This window comes from Phallusia mammillata, chromosome 6 (genome assembly GCF_965637545.1).
Source record: "Phallusia mammillata chromosome 6, kaPhaMamm4.hap1.1, whole genome shotgun sequence".
NCBI lineage: Eukaryota > Metazoa > Chordata > Ascidiacea > Phlebobranchia > Ascidiidae > Phallusia > Phallusia mammillata.
In genome coordinates this window covers 7,739,138-7,760,903 of record NC_137257.1, presented here as the reverse complement: position 1 = coordinate 7,760,903, position 21,766 = coordinate 7,739,138, and the positions used below count along the sequence as shown (strand labels likewise).

Genomic DNA, 21,766 nt, shown 5'->3' with positions numbered 1-21,766 from the left:
GATTCATCACTGGAAGAAATTTCCTCCAAAATTTTTCGTTTTGCTCGCCGCGATGTTTTCTTGTTTTGAAACGTGACTTTTTTTATTTGCCTTTGTTTTTCCTTCTCTTCTAATAGCTTTTTTTCAGGCGTGTCGGTAGCGATAAATGATTGGCCTCTTTTTCTTCCTTCTTCTGGCCTTTTCTTTCGTGGTTGAGCTTTGGGATATGGTCTGACACATTCTGGCGAGACATGGACTGAACACGGGATGTTGGAAGGCCCGGGCACAGTGTTTCCATCGCTACTCTCTTCGCCTGGTTTAGAACGTGAAGTGGACGATTCTGTATGTGGAAGGGAAGTTTCCCGTGATAACAGACCACTCTCTGCCGCTTTCGCTTTTCTTATGCCCAAGTTGTGATTTCTCTTCAAAAAGCCTGAAAGCCAATCTTCTCCTGCTGTCTGGTTTGTCACCCAGGACTCTGGGACTTTTACGCCATTGCTGATGGCGTATTCTTGTGCCAATCGGCGAGTCGCTTTTGGAGTCAAACCATAAAACATTTTCGAACAGTTTAGCAAGTAATCTGCCAACGAATTTTCCTGCTCTTCGCTAAAAATCTTTTTCTGTTTAAAATTAGGAGAATATGAGACCAATGCACCATATTTTTTTATGTCGTCGGACATAATCTGATAGGGTTGTGCGATTAACTCCGTGCTCAATGGCACTCTGTCTGTACGAGTATCCATCTTCAATAACTGCCAGAACAGCTTTTTTCATTTGGTCGCTTGAAGCATACTTTCCTGTCGTCTTTCTTTTAAACGTTCTTACCATATTTTTTATGATCTGAAACTATTGTGAGCATACAATATAATACACTTACTTCAACCGGGGATATGTCGGACATGAAGTAGATATTTCTGTTGAACTAACTTCTTATAATTTTACTAATTGGTTGAACTACGCATGCTCCCAAACAGTATGCTGCTTTGTAATGGAAGCATGAGGATTTGTTAAAAATGATATCACAATGCGCTACTGTGACGTCATATACCCGGTCCGAAGTATCCCCGCGTCCGAAGTATCCCCGGTCTCCCCTACACTTCAATTTTACACTGCATTTGCAAAATCTTTAAGGCCTTGTAAGTTCCGAAGCAGAACTGCTCTTTCTCGACAAGTCGTTTATTCGTTTACAGAATTGTAGAACTATTTATGTAGTTATTGCCGATTAGGACGTAATATAACGTTACACGTTTTCTTTAAATTTGCTTTAGTATTGCTGGATTAATCGTCAACCTGTCCTGTTTATCACTCTCAAGTTATAAAACATTGCATCGAAAAAGTTTATTTGAAACATGCAGTCCACAAGCTTTGAAAGTTAAGAGCCACTTTTGTAGGATTGGTAGGTTTCTTTGTCGTTTTAGGTAAAGTATGTTAAGTTGTTTTTGCAATGTTTGCCCAACTTTTAAAATTCAAAGCAAAAAATACGATCAAAGCTAGTTCTAAACTTTCTACAATTAAAGCAATTTGTACTTCAAAATTTAGTTAATTGGTTTTCAACGAATACTTATTTTAGGATACTCTGGGCACAACAAAGAACTCTTTTGAGGAAAGAATAGATGGTGTTCTTTCATCAGTTAACAGAAGCATATCCGATTTGTTCCTTGATCGCGTCGAAGAAATCACTGAATTGGATGAGCACCTTCAACACCAGATCGGTCTTCTAAAGTTGAGGTGCTTTTTTGAAAAATCTGCTAACATTATATTTCCAATTTAAACGAAAGTTATAATGGAGATAAATTTTGTTTTGTTTTGGTTGATTATGTTACTCACTGGTAAAAGTAAGTCGCATTGTTATGTTTCTCACAAAGCTTTTTTCAAGTTTAAACGCAATATTTTCCTGAGCTTTTTCGAAAAGGCAAATCATTTTTGTATTATTTTTGAAACAGCAATGTAATACATATTACGATTTCGATAGCTTTTGTTCCTTTTCGAACGCGTTTTTGCGGGATTCGATGAGTGAATTTAGTCGCATTTCGATTTGTTTCCTACTGAAGTCAGTTTAATTTATTGTAATTTCCACAGGACGTCGATGGTAGAGCGGAATGTCACGGAACAAAGGGATCGCATAGCACACGTACAGCGGAAGTCGTCTCGTCTTCAACGCAGTTTGGTCAACACAAGAAATAAATTATTGGCTGTGGATGACCGCACGGGGTCGCTCGAGATCCTCTTAACTGAAAATGTACAGAGACACCAAGTCGTCAATAACAGGTTGGTTTTGTCTAAAAAACTGTGCTGCGTTATGATTTGCGAAAAATGTAATAGATTTCGGAGTCAAAATTTCTGATCGGTTTAGAGTTTGCATGCGATTTTAAAAGATCCGAATTCGAACACATTGTCAAAACGAATCAAAATTTGTAAGATACGAAAGTCTAAAAAAGAAGTTGTTTTTGTGATAAAAAGAAAATCACATACAGTGGCGTAGTTAGAACAAACGGATAGAAAAGAATAAAAAATATTTTTTGGGGGGCAGTGGTTACTGTGTTTCTTTCGAGTTAGTTTTGGGGGAGTCATATGACTTCTTTGGCCCCACGAGGGTAAAAATATTTCAAGTTAATGTGTTGTATCATCTCCAAGATGAAACTAAAATTACCTTGGTTTTCGCACCTTCCCGAATAAGTTAACGTTGTTTATGACTTCATGCAAATTGTCGTTGAGACATCAAAATAATTTTCCAAAATATTTGTGTAAAGACTTAATTGATAAACTGTGCAAAATTGTGTTAGGTTGGGAGCAGTCGATTCCAGCCTGCGTGAATACGGTCAAGTCATTGTTTCCAACAAGATGGCACTAGGAATCGTGAACCAAGCTCTAGAAAATTATCAAACAGGTAATAATTTGCTATCTATGAATACATAATCGCTACTTTGCATATCTGTACGTGTATCATCTCTGTTTTATACATGTAATTGTTTGTTAAATATGGAAGTATGTGGAAACTGCGTGTGTCTTATTTGTGCATTTGTACTCTCTGCTTTTCATCATCTTCTATTTTGATCCTAAAACCGATTTTGTGTCATAACAGCTATAACTTTTACATGCACTAAGGTTTGTATGCGAATTTCTCAAGGGTTACATTGATTAAAGTGCACGATGACGATTTTTTGCAGCTTATGCCAACCACCGCAACACAACTCGAAACTCGATGAAAATACTTCGAAACGACTATGACGGCATACGAGACACGCTTCAGCGATCAAGTACCGAAATTAATCGGAAGATCGACAGGGTCTCTGAACAGGCAAGTTTTAAGAACGTTGCAAAAAACTACATTGAATCTGTGGTATTGATACATTTTTATATTTGTTTGGTTTTGTACGCATAAATGGTTGTCACAAAACGACACTTAAACAAATTTGTAACAGTTGGTAAGCTTTCAAACTGACATACGCGAAGGGCAAGAGGAACAAAACGTCCGTGTGGCGTCAGTAGAGAGTCTTAACGGGACACTTAGAGCAGAGATTGTACTTTGCAAGGAGAGTGTACGGCAGGTGGAAGGTGAGTTCCTCTTTTTTACGATTGGTCGTAGGTTGTAGTTGAGAAATGGTTTTATTGACACCAGGTGGCATAACGGAGCTTCGCCAAGCTGACGCAAATCTCCGCGAAACAATTGAACTCAATGCAAGAGCACTCGGCGAACATCGAAAACTTCATCGCAACATAACGGCGTTGTCCGACAGCGTAAGTTAAGTTATCACCCGAAAAAGATACAAACGACCATCTGCAAATTATTCACATTTAATTGCCTTTTTAAATAATATCTGCATATCATGTGTTCGAGTACCACCATTTTTATGACGAAAATTTAAGTATATTTGTCCAGACTTTACTTTTCTCCTGCGTTAATGGCGCTGCAGTGAACCAAGTCTAATGACCTTAAGCCCCGGCTGATGTAACTTGACTTTGGGTCAGGTTTAGATATAAATGCGACTTGGCTATTTGCCAAACTTTGCGTTTCCACGGGGTATACAATCCTCTTTTTTGTGAAAATGGATAACAATTACCAAAAGGGTAAAATCCAAATAATGCCAATCATGAAATCCAAATAATACCAGTCTTTGTGTTTAATTAATTTTGTCACATTACCTGAGAATTAATCCGGATTGCGTCTCTTTTTCGCCAATGAATCCTGCACAAAGTTTTTGATATCAAACAAATGAAACCTCCCTGCAAACTTTTAGCTCACATAATCCCACATTTTTCTGATCATTGACGTCACTTTTAGGTGTATGACGTCATAAACGAGCAAGGCGAGGCGCTGGACACCGTTCGAAACGTTGTGGTGCAGTTGAATGAGTCGCTGGCGGAGGGCAAGGAACACATCGATGACGCGGTGTCTACGCAAATGCAACGTCATTTGCGTGAGGTCAAAGGACTGAGATTTATCATGAGAAATTTCACGGATATTATACAACGAGTTCTGAGCGACCGAATTAACCAGGTAAATGGATAAGTGACATGTGATGATAAGTTATCCTGTGACGTTGTGTGCATGAAAAAAACTTTGGAGCTAAAGAATTGTCGCAGGGTACAGTCAACCCAGAGTTACAAGCGGGCCCGAAATTTGAGCCCGAACCCGGCCCGAACCCGAAAGTATAAGCCCGAAGCCCGGCCCGAACCCAAAACGTTTTTGCAAAGCCCGTTTAGGCCCGAAATTTTGATTGACAGGCCTATCCACGAAAGCCTTGCAACAAAGGATGAGAAAGAAAACAGATAAAGACAACAAACACAATGAACAATAGTAGACAATGGGGTAAACAATACGTTTTAGAGGAGGGTGGGCATTAGGTCAAAGCTACAGAATTGTTACTTAGCTGAGTGATTTTATTTAAAAAACAGTGGCGGACACGGAACTTTAAGTCAGGCCCGTTTTAAGCCCGTTTTCTCACAAATACCTAAGCCCGAACCCGGCCCGAACCCGGCCCGAACCCGGCCCGAACCCGAACCCGGCCCGAAAAGCCCGGCCCGACTTGCAACTCTGAGTCAACCACACGTAACTTTGCGTTTCAAGCATATAGCCTGAAAACTTTTATTTTATCTGTGAGTTGAACCGAATCCTTTGCACCGAAATGATAATCTTTGCCCCTTAGGTGGGTTAGTAAACGATTATTATTGTTAGAATGCTTTTGCAACAACAACATAGTTTGGACAAACATTGTAATTCTTAAAGCTGGAATCAAGCGTTACAATAAATAAGTGAAAAGCATTTTTGTAACACAAAATAAGTCTGAAATTAGATTATTATAGGTGACCTTTATATGATAGGTCCTAACTCTAAGTAAACCTAAAGATACTTACTTTTTTAGCTTACAAATTTATTTTCCATTTCTTTTGATTTTTGTTTATTCCTAATAGCCTTTGCAACTCCTAGTGAAAGTATAGACGAAAACCACTACTTTAAAGTGCTTTTTGTTTGGTTTTCAGGGTGTCACAATGGCGTCTGTGCAGATCAGCCAACGTGGCTTAATCGAATCCATTGACAACCATGCTGCTTCTATAGACCGACTGAACCACGACACGGCAAGAATGAAAGCAAGTATAACATCGATTGAGATTGCCGGGGAAGAAAATGCACGACAGATCGGAACGCTTGACTTACATTCAAGGAGGTATGTAAGGGTTTTTTTATTGGTCGAGGACAAGGAGCTATTGAGAATTTGAAATCCTAACCAGTTAGATTTAAAGTTTAAACCTGAACGTAATACCACAGAAGAACAGTTCTGACTGAGCATTTGTTCTTCAGTAGTCAGTGTTAAGTCGTGGCAAAACATATAGATTTCGTTGTTTGTGTAAAGTACAATGTCAGTTCACTTGTGAAAAGGAGTTTGTATTGTGTTGTTGCATTAAGATTTGTGTGTCAAGACTTGCATTTTATTTTAAATGCAGAACGCAAGTGCTTCGTCTTGAACACTTGAGTTTCGATTGTGACACGAAAAACTGAATAGAACGGACACTTTTCATGACAAAACACAGCAGCAATGATGTCTGACTGCGTAAAAAAAAATTATCATTATACGTCATCGTTTTTCTCGTTTTTATTATAAATGTGTCAAAGGCAAAATAGCAAACATAAAAATATATTCAACAATGAGCAAAACCAGATGCGATAGATGTGAAATCGAAATAAGGTTGCTGTTGTTGTGGCAGCATCGTATTTTCCTGATACGTTGCATGTTTTGTTGGGTATTGAAGGACACCTGATGATAACACAAAGCCCTGCTGTTCTGATTCCCAGTTTTGGGTAGGCACAAGTGACGTAGTCGTAGGTGGCGAAGGCAACGCGCCGATGGGTGACGTCACGATTTCGTAGGGTTGAATGGCCGAATCGACCTGACCCTGAGATGAGGCTGGCGAGCTGCATGACGAATGCGGTGATGTAGATGGTGACGTTTCACTACCGCTGCTCGAAATGACGTCGCCGTTGCTTTCGTGCATTCGGATGTGTTTTCGCAACGAGCACGGGTGTGTGTAGCTTCGATCACAATCTACGTACTGTTGATAAAGGAAAACGTTTAAATGTGTGACCAACGTAATACGAATACAAAAAGATAAATTAAGGTTTCATATTATGAATTATTGTTCGTTTATGAATACTTACATGGCAAGTGTACAGTTTTTCGGTGTTGTGCATGTAAGAGTGCTTCTTGCGGTCTGAGCTGTTTCCGAATCTTCTATCACATCCAGGAAATTTGCAGGGAAATGGTTTTTCACCGGTGTGGGTTCTTTTATGGATCTTAAAGTTCTCACTTCTTCCAAAGGTTTTCCCGCATCCAGGGAAGTTGCAGACGAACGGTTTTTCACCAGTGTGCACGCGTAAATGATTCACCAACTTGTACTTGGCTTTGAAAGCTTTGGCAGCGCGCGAACAACCGGCCCAGTAGCACGTGTGGTCGGTCTGCTCGATGCCGCCCACGTGGTCTCGTGTCACGTGACCCACAAGGTCATTGAGGTCATGGAAAATCACTCCACACACGTGACCACCGTTTTGGTTAGGTGACTTCCATTGACATGTAACCGGTTCTTGAAGTGTCGAAATTGTTGGTGAAGGGATTGGGTTGTAAGCAGGAACTGACGTTGGGTGCTGATAATGGATTGGGATTTGAGGGAATACCCCATACCCTGGTAAGTATGACGATGTGGGGTTGCCGTGGAAGGAGACCTGTGGTTCAAAGCTTGCATGTGGCTGCTGTTGAGGTAAGAATGAACTGTGAGCTGCCGGAAAAGAAACTCGGGGGTCGTACGCAGCGTACGGACGATCAGCAATGATTGATGATTGCATCATGATATCGGTTAAATAGTTTTTTTGCAAACAAATCTGAACAAATAAAAACAATGGTTAATTCAGTGTAATTTAATTTCTATATAAGATTTTTTTTGCATTTACAGATTATATCATAAATATTTCAGTAAAATTAATTAATGACTGAACAAAGTGTCAGTAACTATTCCAACGTTCTTTATGCCCTTTATAATTACACAAAAAACGAACACAGATAGTTTATGAATAAATCTAACAAACGGTGGACGACTTGAGGCTTGTCAAAGTTTTCAATCAGATAGTTTATAATTTGAAATTGGACCATATAAAACATCCAAAACGTTTTACGCCAATAAGCCAAAAGACATTCTTGTTTGTAAGACTCGCTTTGAGCCACAACTGATGACTTCACGCCAGGAAGTTAGCTTTTTATACCAACTTCCCGTTGATTTCCAAACTTTTTTCTCATCAGACATCACCAATTACCTTCGCTCTTCGTCCTTCCGATCGCCCGTCGCTTTCCTCACGCACGCGTGGCCGTCTATTTGCACTGACCGGTCATTATCTCGCACTTAAGCCCCGAGCTGCCACGCGACCTGCTGGGCGTGGATGACCGGTGGCCAGTCTGGTGTTGACCTTCCCAGGTAATTCTATGTTTGCACTTGAGCTTGTGGATTGAGTTGTTTATTTGCACTTTCTTGGGAGTGTGGCAGCAGGGAATACGATGCAAAACAAGTTGCTACTTATCAACATCTTTAAGCATCCCCTTGTTAATTTAGAAACAAGTTATTAATTTTGCCTTTGTTTAGAATATACGCATCACTCGGCATCAATGTATTTGTCATATTGATTAAAAATTGTGGAAATTTACAAATATTACAAAATAGGAAAAAAATTGGTCAGCAAAAAAGATTTGCAAAGCAGGTTTAATTTTGTGAAGATGTGAATTAGTTTGGTACTGAAAATTTTAAGCAAAATGTGCCATGAACCGACTACTATTCCGAAAAGGATTATTATGTGTCATCCATAAACACTGTTTTTTTTCTCAACAATTATATACCTGTTTGTAATTTCTGCCAAATGTCTTAACTTTCCAACTGATTGCTATGTAAATATTCCCATTTAGTTTCGAAAATCAAAATTAGGATCCCTGAATTTGCAAAGGGGAGTTTGAAAATTTTTTCTTCACCTAAAATGTGCAGAAAAATATTCAATCAATGACAACTGATCAGAAAAGTGTACATTATTCCCATACAATCCGCACAGACTCTTTTGTCGTACATAATTATTCGTTTTCCAGGATTATCCAACAAGGTCATTACCATAATTACCTTTATTATTCAGTTTCCGACCAGAGCGCTCCTATCTCCGGTTTCAGCGCTTATCGCACATGTCGCGTGCCTATTGTTACGACACACAGCGCGATTGTTGACTATGCAGACTGGCGCGACGACCTCCGTAAAAGTGCAAACTCGACTTTCGCCTCTAACCTGCAAAATATTTGAACCAATGTATTGGATGGTATCAGTTCTCACTTGTTTACGACCAATCTAAGTTTGCCTACTGAACCAGTCTAATTTCTCGGTTCCAAACGATATGTTTGTGGCAAGAAAAGTGGTGTTACGAAGCATTGTTTTCAAATAGGAGAACGTGGCAAAATATGGAAATATGCTAAGAATGATATGTTGGTCTGGATTTAACCATTCATTGTCCATCAGTACTCACTTCTTATGTGCGTCATATAGTGGTGGATTGTGACTGGGTGAGGTTGGGTTACAAGAACAGCGGTAAGGAAACTAAAAATTGTCAGAAATTTTGTAATATTTACATTTAAAAAAGGCGAAAAATCAATTGGAAGTTCCGGCTCAGTGATACATTATAATACGGAAATACCACTACAAATTCGCTTTCGGTGTCTATCATTTTCGTTTTCAGTCCAAAAGTTACTTAATGCTTTGACCATGTTCCAAACAGAGAGGTAGTCTCACTATATAACTGCAAACTCAAAAAATTATAGAAGCGTATAGAAGTTGGATCAACTTTTTGATTAATATATAGGGAACGGTAACAAACGTCACAAAATGATTGTCGATTGTTTATTTCAAACCAAAACTGTATTCAAAACGTAACTGCCTAATTTTCCAGCACTTTAATGAATCAAAATCCTAATTGAAAAATTATTCCATAAATCCATTTCAAATTAAAGTTTAGTTTCCAATATTTGCTCTCTTCGATTAAGAACAATGAGGAGTCATTCCTGGTTTCCACGCTTTATTGTCTCATTGTTAGCGTATTGTTCTTCGCTTCCGTATTCTAGAGCTCAAAGCTGCGTCGGGCAGATTTTAACTTGCATTGTTACTTTACTATCACGGCGACTCGTGTCTCCATTATTGTTGATTGAACCAAAAGCATTTGGATGCATTCAATCATCAGCTATTGTTCACTCTCGCTAATAGCTGTAATTTAACTTGGTCTGTCTGGTAATTTTGTGAGTGGTTAGCACAATGACCTTATATTCGCAAGGTTGTGTGTTCTAATCCTGACTCGACGGTTTGTGTTTCCCTGAGGATGAAACTTAGGCGGCATTGATTCAAACCAATGGAATCTGATGCATGGGTTGAGCTAACTTGAAGTCACCAACACTTAAGCCTAAAAAAGACTGAATAAAAAATTATTCAATAATCTTGCAATGAAACAGTCAACTCGACTGCACATTCATGTTGTCTTTTGCCTAATCGGGCTTTACAGGAGCCCAAATAATTGAATAAAAAATACGTTATTTTCTTTTTTGATTTATAAACAAATTTCTTCTTAAATGGATAAGGTGATGTTGTACTCTAGAGTAGACATTAAATTGTGTTACAATGTGTAGTACTGCTGATGGTGAATAGGAATCTTCGCGTCATTGTGCTGGTTGACTGGTGCACTCCAATGGTGAAGGTTTATATTTTTTAATGTCAGAAATGTGATGCCTCGTAATATTGTTAGTGCCTTGAGTCGAGTGACCATGTCATAACTTTGTTGGGAACCTGCGGACAAGCAAATGGGGATAGAGTATCGACGGGCTTTGTTGATGATGACGCAGTTATGACGACAGCTTTATCGTCGTGAATCTTGATTTGATTTCAAAGTGAGCTTTCACGTGTATCTGCTATCGCAATCTTCTTACCAAAATGAAGAAGAAATTGCTTTAGTATGGGTAAAAGTGTGACACAAGGTCGACTGATTGTGTTGCAGGAAAATCTGTTTGGATATTGACCTTGGAAGCGTATAGTTTTTGTGCATAATACAGCAGTTCTTCTTTCTGTCTTAGATGTAAACAACAGTTCCACTAAATAACAAACTGTCTATACTATCGCATTGGCAAGCGTTTGTTTGCCTAAGTTTTTGAAGCAATACTGACGCACAGCAGAATACCTGAAGTGTTTGTCTGTGAAAACATGAATCTTAAGAGTTTTCGCTTAAATTCAAAAAAGTTGCACATGAACAGTATCTTGCTGGTGTGTACCAGCTAGTTAGTTATATTTACGTACTTGCTTTTTGCACGAACAACTTTTAAAGCGCGCGAATAGTAGTCAATGTACTCTTCGAAACCTCGTTTGGAACAAGTGCACATTCGCGACACGCAAAATAAAACACTTAAACTATTCAACAATGAGCAAAACCAGATGCGATAGATGTGAAATCGAAATAAGGTTGTTGTTGTGGTGGTAGCATCGTATTTTCCTGATACGTTGCATGTTTTGTTGGGTATTGAAGACCGCTCGATGAGGTCACAAAGTCGTGTTCTTCATTTTCCCAATTGTGGGTAGGCAAAACTGACATAGTCGTAGTTGGCGAAGGCAACGCGCCAATGGGTGACGTCACAATTTCGTTTAAGTAGTATGGCTGATGGGCTGGTTCGGCCTGGCCCTGGGATGAAGCAGGCGAGCTGCATGACGAATGCGGGGACGTAGATGTTGACGTTTCGCTGCCACTGCTTGAAATGACATCACCATTGCTTTCGTGCATTCGGATGTGTTTTCGCAACGAGCACGGGTGTGTGTAACTGCGATCACAATCTTCGTACTGTTGACAAAGGAAAACGTTTAAATATGTAACTAAAGTAATATGAATACAAAGATAAATTAAAGTTTGATATTTTAAATAATTGTCCGTTTATGAATACTTACATGGCAAGTGTACAGTTTTTCGGTGTTATGCATGTAAGAGTGCTTCTTGCGGTCTGAGCTGTTTCCGAATCTTCTATCACATCCAGGAAATTTGCAGGGAAATGGTTTTTCACCGGTGTGGGTTCTTTTGTGGATCTTCAAGTTCTCACTTCTTCCAAAGGTTTTTCCGCATCCAGGGAAGTTGCAGACGAACGGTTTTTCACCAGTGTGAACGCGTAAATGATTTACCAACTTGTACTTGGCCTTGAAAGCCTTGTTAGTGCGCGAACAACTGCCCCAGTAGCACGTGTGGTCGGTCTGCTCGATGCCGCCCACGTGATCTCGTGTCACGTGACCCACAAGGTCATTGAGGTCATGGAAAACCACTCCACACACTAGTCCGCCGTTTTGGTTAGGTGACTTCCATTGACATGTAACTGGTTCTTTAAGTGTCGAAATTGTTGGTGAAGGGATTGGGTTGTAAGCAGGAACTGACGTTGGGTGCTGATAATGAACTGGGATTTGAGGGAATACCCCATACCCTGGTAAATATGACGACGTGGGGTTGGCGTGGAAGGCGACCTGTGGTTCAAAGCTTGCATGTGGCTGCTGTTGAGGTAAGAATGAACTGTGAGCTGCCGGAAAAGCAGCCCGGGGGTCGTACGCAGCGTACGGACGATCAGCAATGATTGATGATTGCATCATGATATCGTTTAGATAGTTTTTTGCAAACAAATCTGAACAAACAAAAACAATGGTTAATTCAGTGTAATTCAATTCTCAAAGAAGATTTTTTTTGCATTTACAGATTATATCATAAATATGTCTGCAAACTTAATTAATGATTAAACAAAGTGTCAGTAACTATTCCAACGTTCTTTATGTCCTTTATAATTACATAAAAAACGAACACAGATAGTTTATGAATAAATCTAAAAAATGGTGGACGACTTAAGACTTGCAAGTTTTCAATCAGATAGTTTATAATTTGAAATTGGACCATATAAAACATCCAAAACGTTTTACGCCAATAAGCCAAAAGACATTCTTGTTTGTAAGACTCGCTTTGAGCCACAACTGATGACTTCACGCCAGGCAGTTAGCTTTTTATACCAACTTCCCGTCGATTTCCAAACTTTTTTCTCATCAGACATCACCAATTACCTTCGCTCTTCGTCCTTCCGATCGCCCGTCGCTTTCCTCACGCACGCGTGGCAGTGTGTTTGCACTGACCGGTCATTATCTCGCACCCCAACCACGAGCTGCCACGCGACCTGCTGGGCGTGAATGACCGGTGGTCAGTCTGGTATTGACCCTCCCACGTGTTTCGATGTTTGCACTTGAGCTTGTGGATTGAGTTGTTTATTTGCACTTTCTTGGGAGTGTGGCAGCAGGGAATACGATGCAAAACAAGTTGCTACTTATCCATATCTTTAAGCATCCCCTTGTTAATTTACAAACAAGTTGTTAATTTTGCCTTTGTTTTGAATATACGCATCACTCGGCATCAATGTATTTGTCACATTGATTGAAAAATGTGGGAATTTACAAATATTTCAAAATAGGAAAAAAATGGTCAGCAAAAAAGATTTGCATAGCAGGTTTAAGTTTGTGAGGATGTGAATTAGTTTGGTACTGAAAATTTGTAATTTCTGCCGGATGTTTTAACTTTCTGACTTATCGTTATGTAAATATTTCCATTTAGTTTCGAAAATCAAAATTAGGATCCCTAAATTTGCTAAGGGGAGTTAGTATTTAATCGATTGAAAAAATTTCTTCACCTAAAATGTGCAGAAAAATATTCAATCAATGACAACTGATCAGAAAAACGTACATTATTCCCATACAATCCGCACAGACTCTTTTGTCGTGCATAATTATTCGTTTTCCGGAATTATCCAACAAGGTCATTACCATAATTACCTTTATTACTCAGTTTCCGACCAGAGCGCTCGTATCTCCGGTTTCAGCGTTTATCGCACATGTCGCGTGCCTATTGTTACGCCACACAGGGCGATTGTTGACTATGCAGACTGGCGCGGCGACCTCCGCAAAAGTGCAAACTCGACTCTCGCCTCTAACCTGCAAAATATTTGAACTAATGTATTAGATGGTATCAGTTCTCACTTGTTTACAACCAATCCAAGTTTGCCCACTGAACCAGTCTAAATTCTCGGTTCCAAACGATGAAATGTTTGTGGCAGGAAAATTTGTGTTACGAAGCATTGTTCTCAAAGGGGAGAACGTGACAAAATTTGGAAATAGGCTAAGAATGATATGTTGGTCTGGATTTAACCATTCATCGTCCATAAGTACTCACTTCTTATGTGCGTCATGTAGTGGTGGAATGTGACTGGGAGAGGGTGGGTTACAAGAACAGCGGTAAGGAAGCTAAAAATAGACAGAATTGTTGTAATATTTACATTCACAGAAGAAGACGGAAAATCAATTGCAAAATCGACTTGGTGGTACATTTCAAGACGGAAATACCAGTACCAATTCGGCTTTCGGTGTCTTTCATTTTCGTTTTCAGTGCAAAAGCTACTTAATTCTTTAACCATGTTCCAGATAAAGAAGTAGTCTCACTATACAACTGAAAACTTAAAAATAATTACAAGCGTATGGAAGGTGGATTATCTTATTGGTTAATACATAGGGGACGATAACGAATATCATAAACGATTGTCGATTGTATATTTCAAGTTTTATCAACCAAAACTGTGTTCAAAACGTGACTGCCTAATTTTACAGCAAATTAATTTCGCAAAATCGTAATCGAAATCTTATTCTATGAATCCTATTTTTAAATTAAAGTCTATAGTTGTCAATGTTTGCATTATTCGCTTTAGAACAATGAGAAGTAATTACCGATTTCCATTCTTTAACTGCCCATTGTTAGCGTACTGTTCTCCTCTTCCGTGTTGTAGAGCTTAACGTTGTGCAGCGACGCGTGTCCCCATTATTGTTGATTGAACCAACAGCATTTGGAAACATTTCATCATCAGCTAGTGTTCACTCTCGCTGATAGTAATGTAGTTGTGTAACCTGATCTCTCTGGTAATTTTGTGGTTATAACAATGACCTGATGCTCTCAAGGTTGCGGCTTCTAATCCTGTCGTGGCCACTTGTGTTTCCCCGAGGAAGAAACTTAAGCGGCATTGATTCAACCCAATACAATCTGATAGGTTAAGCTAACTTGAAGTCACCAACACATTAAGCCTAAAAAAAGATGAAATAAAAAGAATATTTAACAATCTTGCAATGCAACAGTCAGCTCGACTGACCATAGGCGTTGCAGGCGTTGCATAGGCGCTCAAAAAATGTAAATAAAAATACGTTATTTTCTTTTCTGATTCATAAACAAATTTCTTCTTAAATGTATAAGTTGATGTAATACTCTGGACATTTGTGATTATTATCTTTACTTTTAACTTTTAACCCATAAGCCAGCTATCATGAATTGAATTTAACTTTTCGGTTCAAAATAATCTTTTACAGAAAGGTTTCGCTATTGACATTACATTTATTGAACCTCGAATACGGTGTTTAACATAAACGCTTAATTTAAAGGATTTGGATTTAACTTCCAAAAGGAGTAATCAATACAAAACTGCCATTTAGACAATTTTCTGCCAAAAACTGGGTTAAATTCTGTTACAATGTGTTATGCTGCTGTTAGTAAATAGGCATCTTCGCATCATTGTGTTGGTTGACTGGCACACTCCAGTGTTGAACTCTTTTCATTTTTGTGACGTCAGAAATGAAATACATCGCAATATTGATTAATGCCTTGCGCGCAGCAGTAATGAAATAATTTTGTTGTAGACCTGCGGACTAAAAATTGAGAATAGATTATTTATCGACGGGTTTTGTTGATGATGACGCAGTCATGACGTCAGCTTTTTTGTCGTGCAACTTGATTTGATTTCGAAGTAAGCTTTCCTGTGTATCTGTTACCGCAATCTTCTCACCAAAAAGAAAAAGAGGGTGCTTTAAGTATGGTTAAAAGTGTGACATAAGGTTGACCGATTGTATGATCGTACTTGCAGAAAATCTGCTTCGATATTGACCTTGTAAATGTATAGTTTTGGTGGGTAATGTAACAGTTCTTCTTTCGGCCTAAGATGTAAGATAAACTTAACAATAATTGCTTTAATTATATCGCTTTGGAAAGCTTTATTTAGTTTTTAAAGGTACAGAGGCACAGCAGAATACTTCGAACTGCTTGTCTGTGTAAACATGAAAGTAAATCTTGAGAGTTCCGCTTCATTCCTACATTTTCTCAAGTTTAGCATGGTTGCACACGAACAGTATATATTGCTGGTGAGTACCAGCTATTGCTTCACGTACTTGCTTTTTGCACAAACAACTTTTTAAGCGCGCAAAAACTCAATTTATTCTACGAAGCGTCGTTTGGAACAAATATACATACGCGATACGCATAACGAAATACTAATCAAAAATGAGGAAAACCAGATGCGATAGATGTGAAATCGAAATAGGGTTGTTGTTGTTGCATCGTATTTTCTTGATACGTTGCATGCTTTGTTGGGTATTGAAGGACACTTGATGACGTCGCAAAGCCCTGCTGTTCCGATTCCCAGTTGTGGGTAGGGACAAGTGACGTAGTCGGTGTTGGCGAAGGCAACGCGCCGATGGGTGACGTCTCGATTTCGTATGGTTGATTGGCTGGCTCGGTTTGGCCCTGAGATGAGGCTGGCGAGCTGCATGACGAATGCGGTGACGTGGATGGTGAATTTTCGCCACCACTGCTTGAAATGACGTCACCGTTGCTTTCGTGCATTCGGATGTGTTTTCGCAACGAGCTCGGATGTGTGTAGCTTCGATCGCAATCTTCGTACTGTTGATAAAGGAAAACGTTTAAACTTATGAACAAAAATAAAGAAACTAGAACCAAAGTTATTAAGTTTTAGGATTGGAAATTAATGTTCGTTTATGAATACTTACATGACAAGTGTAAAGTTTTTCGGTGTTGTGCATATAAGTGTGCTTTTTGCGATCCGAGCTGTTTCCGAATCTTCTATCACATCCAGGAAATTTGCAGGGAAATGGTTTTTCACCGGTGTGGATTCTTTTGTGGATCTTCAAGTTCTCACTTCTTCCAAAGGTTTTCCCGCATCCAGGGAAGTTGCAGACGAACGGTTTTTCACCAGTGTGCACGCGTATATGATTCACCAACTTGTACTTGGCCTTGAAAGCTTTGGCAGCGCGCGAACAACCGGCCCAGTAGCACGTGTGATCGGTCTGCTCGATGCCGCCCACGTGATCTCGTGTCACGTGACCCACTAGGTCATTAAGGTCATGAAAAACAACTCCACACACTAGTCCACCGTTTTGGTTGGGTGACTTCCATTGACATGTAACTGGTTCTTTAAGTGTCGAGATTGTTGGTGAAGGGAATGGGTTGTAAGCTGGAACCGACGTTGGGTGCTGATAATGAAGCGGGATTTGGGGGAATACCCCATACCCTGGTAAGTATGACGATGTGGGGTTGCCGTGAAAGGCGACCTGTAGTTCGAAGCTTGCATGTGGCTGATGTTGTGGTAAAAATGAGCTGTGAGCTGCCGGAAAAGCAGCCCGGGGGTCGTACGCAGCGTACGGACGATCAGCAATGATTGATGATTGCATCATGATATCGTTTAGATAGTTTTTTGCAAACAAATCTGAACAAACGAAAACAATGGTTAGTTCAGTGTAATTCAATTTCTAAAGAAGATTTTTTTTGCATTTACAGATTATATCAAAAATATTTCTGTATAATATTTATTGATGGAACAAAGTTGCAGTAACAACTCGTTCTTTATAACTACACAAAAAATAACACGTGTAGTTTATTATTTGAAATTGGACCATGTAAAAAGATCCAAAACGTTTTACGCCAATAAGCCAAAAGACGTTCTTGTTTGTAAGACTCGCTTGGAGCCACAACTGATGACTTCACGCCAGGCAGTTAGCTTTTTATACCAACTTCCCGTCGATTTCCAAACTTTTTTCTCATCAGACATCACCAATTATCTTCGTTGGTCGTCCTTCCGATCGCCCGTCGCTTTCCTCACGCACGCGTGCCCGTCTATTTGCACTGACCGGTCATTATCTCGCACCCCAACCACGAGCTGCCACGCGACCTGCTGGGCGTGAATGACCGGTGGTCATTCTGGTGTTGACCCTCCCACGTATTTCGATGTTTGCACTTGAGCTTGTGGATTGAGTTGTTTATTTGCACTTTCTTTAGAGTATGGCAGGGATACGATGTAAAAACAATTTGCTGCTTCATTAGAATTTTAAAGTGAAAGGAAGAATAATTGTCCGACGATAAATTATTTTAATTACAGTAAAAGTTGTTGGGATTTTGGGAAAATTTCGATAAACAACAAAATTTATTAGCTAAGTGTATTTGCAATATGTGTGATTTTTCTAATGGTCTAAAATTGGTTCCAAACAAAATTTTGCAAAAAAATATTAACGACAATAAATCGGAAAAGGCACATTATTCCCATGCTTACCGCACAGACTCTTTTGTGATAGATAATTATTCGTTTTCCGGCATTGTCAACCATGAAGGTCATTACCATAATTGCCCTTATTACTTAGTTTCCGACCCCGTGGTCGTATCGACGATTAGAGTGCTTATCACACGTGTCGCGTGCCTGTTGTTACGCATACCGGGTGATTGTTGACTATGTAGACTGCCGGGTTAAATTGCGCGAAGTGCAAACTTGACTTTCGCCTGTAACTTACAAATATTCGAGTTTTAGATGGTACACGTTCTCACTTGTTTACGACCAATCCAATTTTAACAACAACATATACACAATTTTCCATTCGGAACTCTTTTCAAAAATGTATTTTGTGGTAAAAGTAAAATAGCAACATCGTGGCCAAAAATAATTTTCAATATCTTTAATCTGTAGAAAATTTTCTACCCAACAAACTTTCCAGAGAAAGTTTTTGCCCATCTTCTATCGATTTTGCATGAAACCTTAAAGAGCAAGAACATGTCCAAACATTAATTTTTGTCAAAACAAATTCAGCAGTTAAAGGATTAAAGTCGCCCAAAGTTGGTTTTTAATTGCATTATTCCGTCGACATCAGCAACGTTGTCCATAAGTTGTTCCAAAATAAATTCTCAATTTCACACACGTACGGTTGTAACAAAAAAAATATTCTTTTAAATATTAAGGAACGTGTTAGGGTTACATTCAACTAGTCACAAATCGATTTTTTTTGTAGAAGTTAAGGTGACCTTTACACGAATAGAAACCTGGATGTTCTTATATCACACCATTATCCGTTTTATCATTTACCCATCATGGTCATTACTCTGATTGCCATCGTTGTTCAGTTTCCGATCATTCTGTCGCTCCTATTAGTCGCGTGCTTATCTCGGATGGCACGTGCCCTTTTTGTCATATTGGGTCCTTGTGGAAGAGGTAGACTTGCGTGGTGACGAGTGCAATACGCAAACTTGACTTTCGCAACAAATTCGTCAAAAACTTGCTAACATTCGCACAAGACTTAATTGGCTTGTTGTATACTACCTATCTTGTTTTGTACTTTATTTAACACTTTTTTTAAAATAAATACTTTAAATTAAATTTGCAACAAATTTATCGACTTTTTAAGCAAGAATTAAATATATATATTTTTTTTGCAAGCTTATTTATTTTCTGTTATTGTAAAATGAAAAAATGAATACAAGTTACCTAAACACGCCATTTGATTGCAATCTAGTTAAATAAGATTTTATAATTTGCGCCACTGATTCCAACAGTTCAATTTTAGTTATGCATCAGGTCATCACATCGCATTTGTAAGAAAAGCAAACAAACGTCAGAAAGATTTTCGATTGTTATAAAAAATCTCTAGAAACAATGAAATCGCGCTTGTCTACTTTTCCACCCCATTTATTTATCCCGTAATCATCAACCTAACTTATTAAATAATGTCCTCATTGTAAATATTTGTATTCTCCGCTCACGAACAATGAACAGTCTTTAACGATTTCAATCCTTTAATTTTCCTATTGTTATCTTATTGTTCTCAGCTTCCGAATTCTAGAAGAGATAGCAGCGTGCATTGTTACGTAAGCGTATAAGCGGCACGTGCCCTGGTTATTGTTGATTGAACCAGTATTACTTGAAAGCATTTATTCAATTACTATTGTCCACTCTCACTACTGGATGAAAAGCAACTTGTTAATATAAAAAAAAATATGGCGACCCTTTGAATACTTAAATAGAAGTCCTTTTTAAACCAGGTTTCATTCAACGTTTTATTTCGCAAATCACAATACATCGCAATTCAAAAATCATACTGTACACATTCATAGCTTATATATGTATGTAGGCACATTTGATGTTCGACAGAAACAACAAAATTAATGATACGAAGGAAAACCGGAATTTACTAAATTTTCTGCCGTAAACTGGTTCAAATTAGGTTGAAAAGTGGCAGTGGGTGGTGCGTACTGCTGTTGTTGGACAGGCATATACACGTCGCTGTGGTGGCTGACTGGCGCACTCCAGTGGTCAAATGTCTTTAATGGCGATGACGTCGAAAAGGGGATGATTACGTCATTTCTTTGGGCTTTGAGGTCCTGATCAATCCCGGGTGATGATGTCACAGCTTCGTTGTCGATCTGTGGGCTTGGAATCGGAGATAGAGCCTCAATGGAGGCTGCTGATGACGAAGATGATGGTGACGCAATCATGACGTCACCATTTGCTTCGTGCATCTTGATGTGCTTTCGAAGTGAGCTTGGATGTGTGTATCTGCGATCACAGTCTTCGTACTGCAAAAATGGAAATTGACTTTAGTGATTGGTTGTGAAATTTGTTTTTACACGTGTTTGAATTTTTCTATTGATGTATTGTAGAAAGCTTGTTTCGGTATTTACCTTGCAAATGTAGAGCTTTTCGGTATTATGCATGTAGCTGTGCTTCTTGCGATCTGAGCTGTTTGCGAATCTTCTATCGCATCCGGGAAATTTGCAGGGAAATGGTTTTTCACCTAAAGAAAGAAAATCATTGTTAAAGTAAATTAAGATTAAAAACATTTTACTGTTTTTAAAGGCATTATTTACCACTGTAAAATAACTTTCAATAAATAGGACGAATAGGATGTTTACCTGTATGAACACGAAGATGAATCTTGAGGTTTTCACTTCTTCCAAACATTTTTCCACATCCAGGGAAGTTGCACACGAACGGTTTTTCTCTTGTATGAACGCGCAAATGATTCACCAACTTGTACTTGGCCTTGAAAGCCTTGCCTGTACGCGGACAATCGTCCCAATAGCAGGAATGGTCAGTCTGCTCAATACCGCCCACGTGATCTCGTGTCACGTGACCTACAAGGTCATTGAGGTCATGGAAGATGATACCACAAACGTGGCCGCCGTTATGATCTGGTGTCTTCCATTTGCAAGTGACAGGTTCTTGAAGGCAGTTAGTCGGCTGCTGTGGTTCTCTGTTGTAAACCGGGTGTTGCATCTGCGCTTGAAACTGGTGCTGCAAATGAGGGAAGACCCCGTAACCGGAATAATATGACGCTGTAGGCGGTGGAGCAAAAGCGAAATGCTGACTGTCCATGGTACCTTGATGACCCAAGTACGCACCGTGTGCACTTAAACTGGATCGTGGATCATAAGCTGCGTAAGGTCGGTCAGCTAAGATTGTAGATTGCATCATTTTGTTGCTGATTGTACAATTGATAGATAGCTGAGTCGAAATGATGTCCAAGGTAGATCAGCCGTCCGTATTTAAAGCGAGAACTTTTTTCCTCAAGTTGCCGTCACCGCTAATGACGTCAATTACCTATTGTTGCGTGAACTTCCGATTCTGCTGTCACCTTCCAGCGGCGCGCGACTTTCCCAGCCCATGACGCGTTGTCACGTCACAATCGCTTTTTGGCACGCGTCCAGCAGCGCAGCGAGCTGTTTCTATTTGCCAACTGCGTTCTCAAATTTGCATTGGCACTTGCACTTGGCAACTCGTATGCGCTGAAGTAAACATGTTTTGGATTGCTTCAATTTCTAGTTTGCAAATAATCTTTTCTTTCGAGCAAAATATTCTATTGCGCTTCTGAAATATATCGGTTGGTCATTCAGTTTTACTTTAAGTAATGTTTCAATAGAACTTGAAAAGATATCCCTTGTTCAGACATTTTAATTGTAAAATTCAAAATGTCTTGTCACATTCAGTAGAAATCTTGGAAAAACACTGCAAGACAAATATTAATGCATTTACTTAAGCGACAAAGCCAATATTGATCAGATTTAAGATGTAGAATTATGTTTCAT

At 39.2% G+C, this 21,766-nt stretch overlaps 2 protein-coding genes across 3 annotated transcripts in view; one reads left to right on the top strand and one right to left on the bottom strand.

The window, feature by feature from the left end:
* The window catches only part of LOC145234768 (uncharacterized), a 40,531-nt gene that overhangs the window by 6,530 nt on the left and 12,235 nt on the right, over positions 1–21,766 (top strand). For both annotated transcript variants that reach the window (XM_080099491.1, XM_080099492.1), the window contains 8 exons: positions 1,550–1,707; positions 2,059–2,247; positions 2,763–2,866; positions 3,147–3,277; positions 3,402–3,534; positions 3,599–3,717; positions 4,262–4,477; positions 5,461–5,645. In XM_080099491.1, the coding sequence (XP_079955617.1) occupies positions 1,550–1,707; positions 2,059–2,247; positions 2,763–2,866; positions 3,147–3,277; positions 3,402–3,534; positions 3,599–3,717; positions 4,262–4,477; positions 5,461–5,645 (1,235 nt within the window). The remainder of the gene's footprint in view (positions 1–1,549; positions 1,708–2,058; positions 2,248–2,762; positions 2,867–3,146; positions 3,278–3,401; positions 3,535–3,598; positions 3,718–4,261; positions 4,478–5,460; positions 5,646–21,766) is intronic.
* Positions 6,054–21,556, bottom strand: LOC145232589 (uncharacterized). Its single transcript, XM_080097250.1, has 10 exons — positions 20,594–21,556; positions 20,363–20,475; positions 19,850–20,257; positions 16,414–17,172; positions 15,903–16,306; positions 13,766–13,836; positions 11,467–12,224; positions 10,948–11,362; positions 6,635–7,368; positions 6,054–6,528 (listed from the first exon to the last, which is right to left on the bottom strand). Exons 1-10 carry the CDS (start codon positions 21,153–21,155, stop codon positions 6,118–6,120), a joined length of 4,635 nt encoding a protein of 1,544 aa, XP_079953376.1. The 5' UTR covers positions 21,156–21,556; the 3' UTR covers positions 6,054–6,117.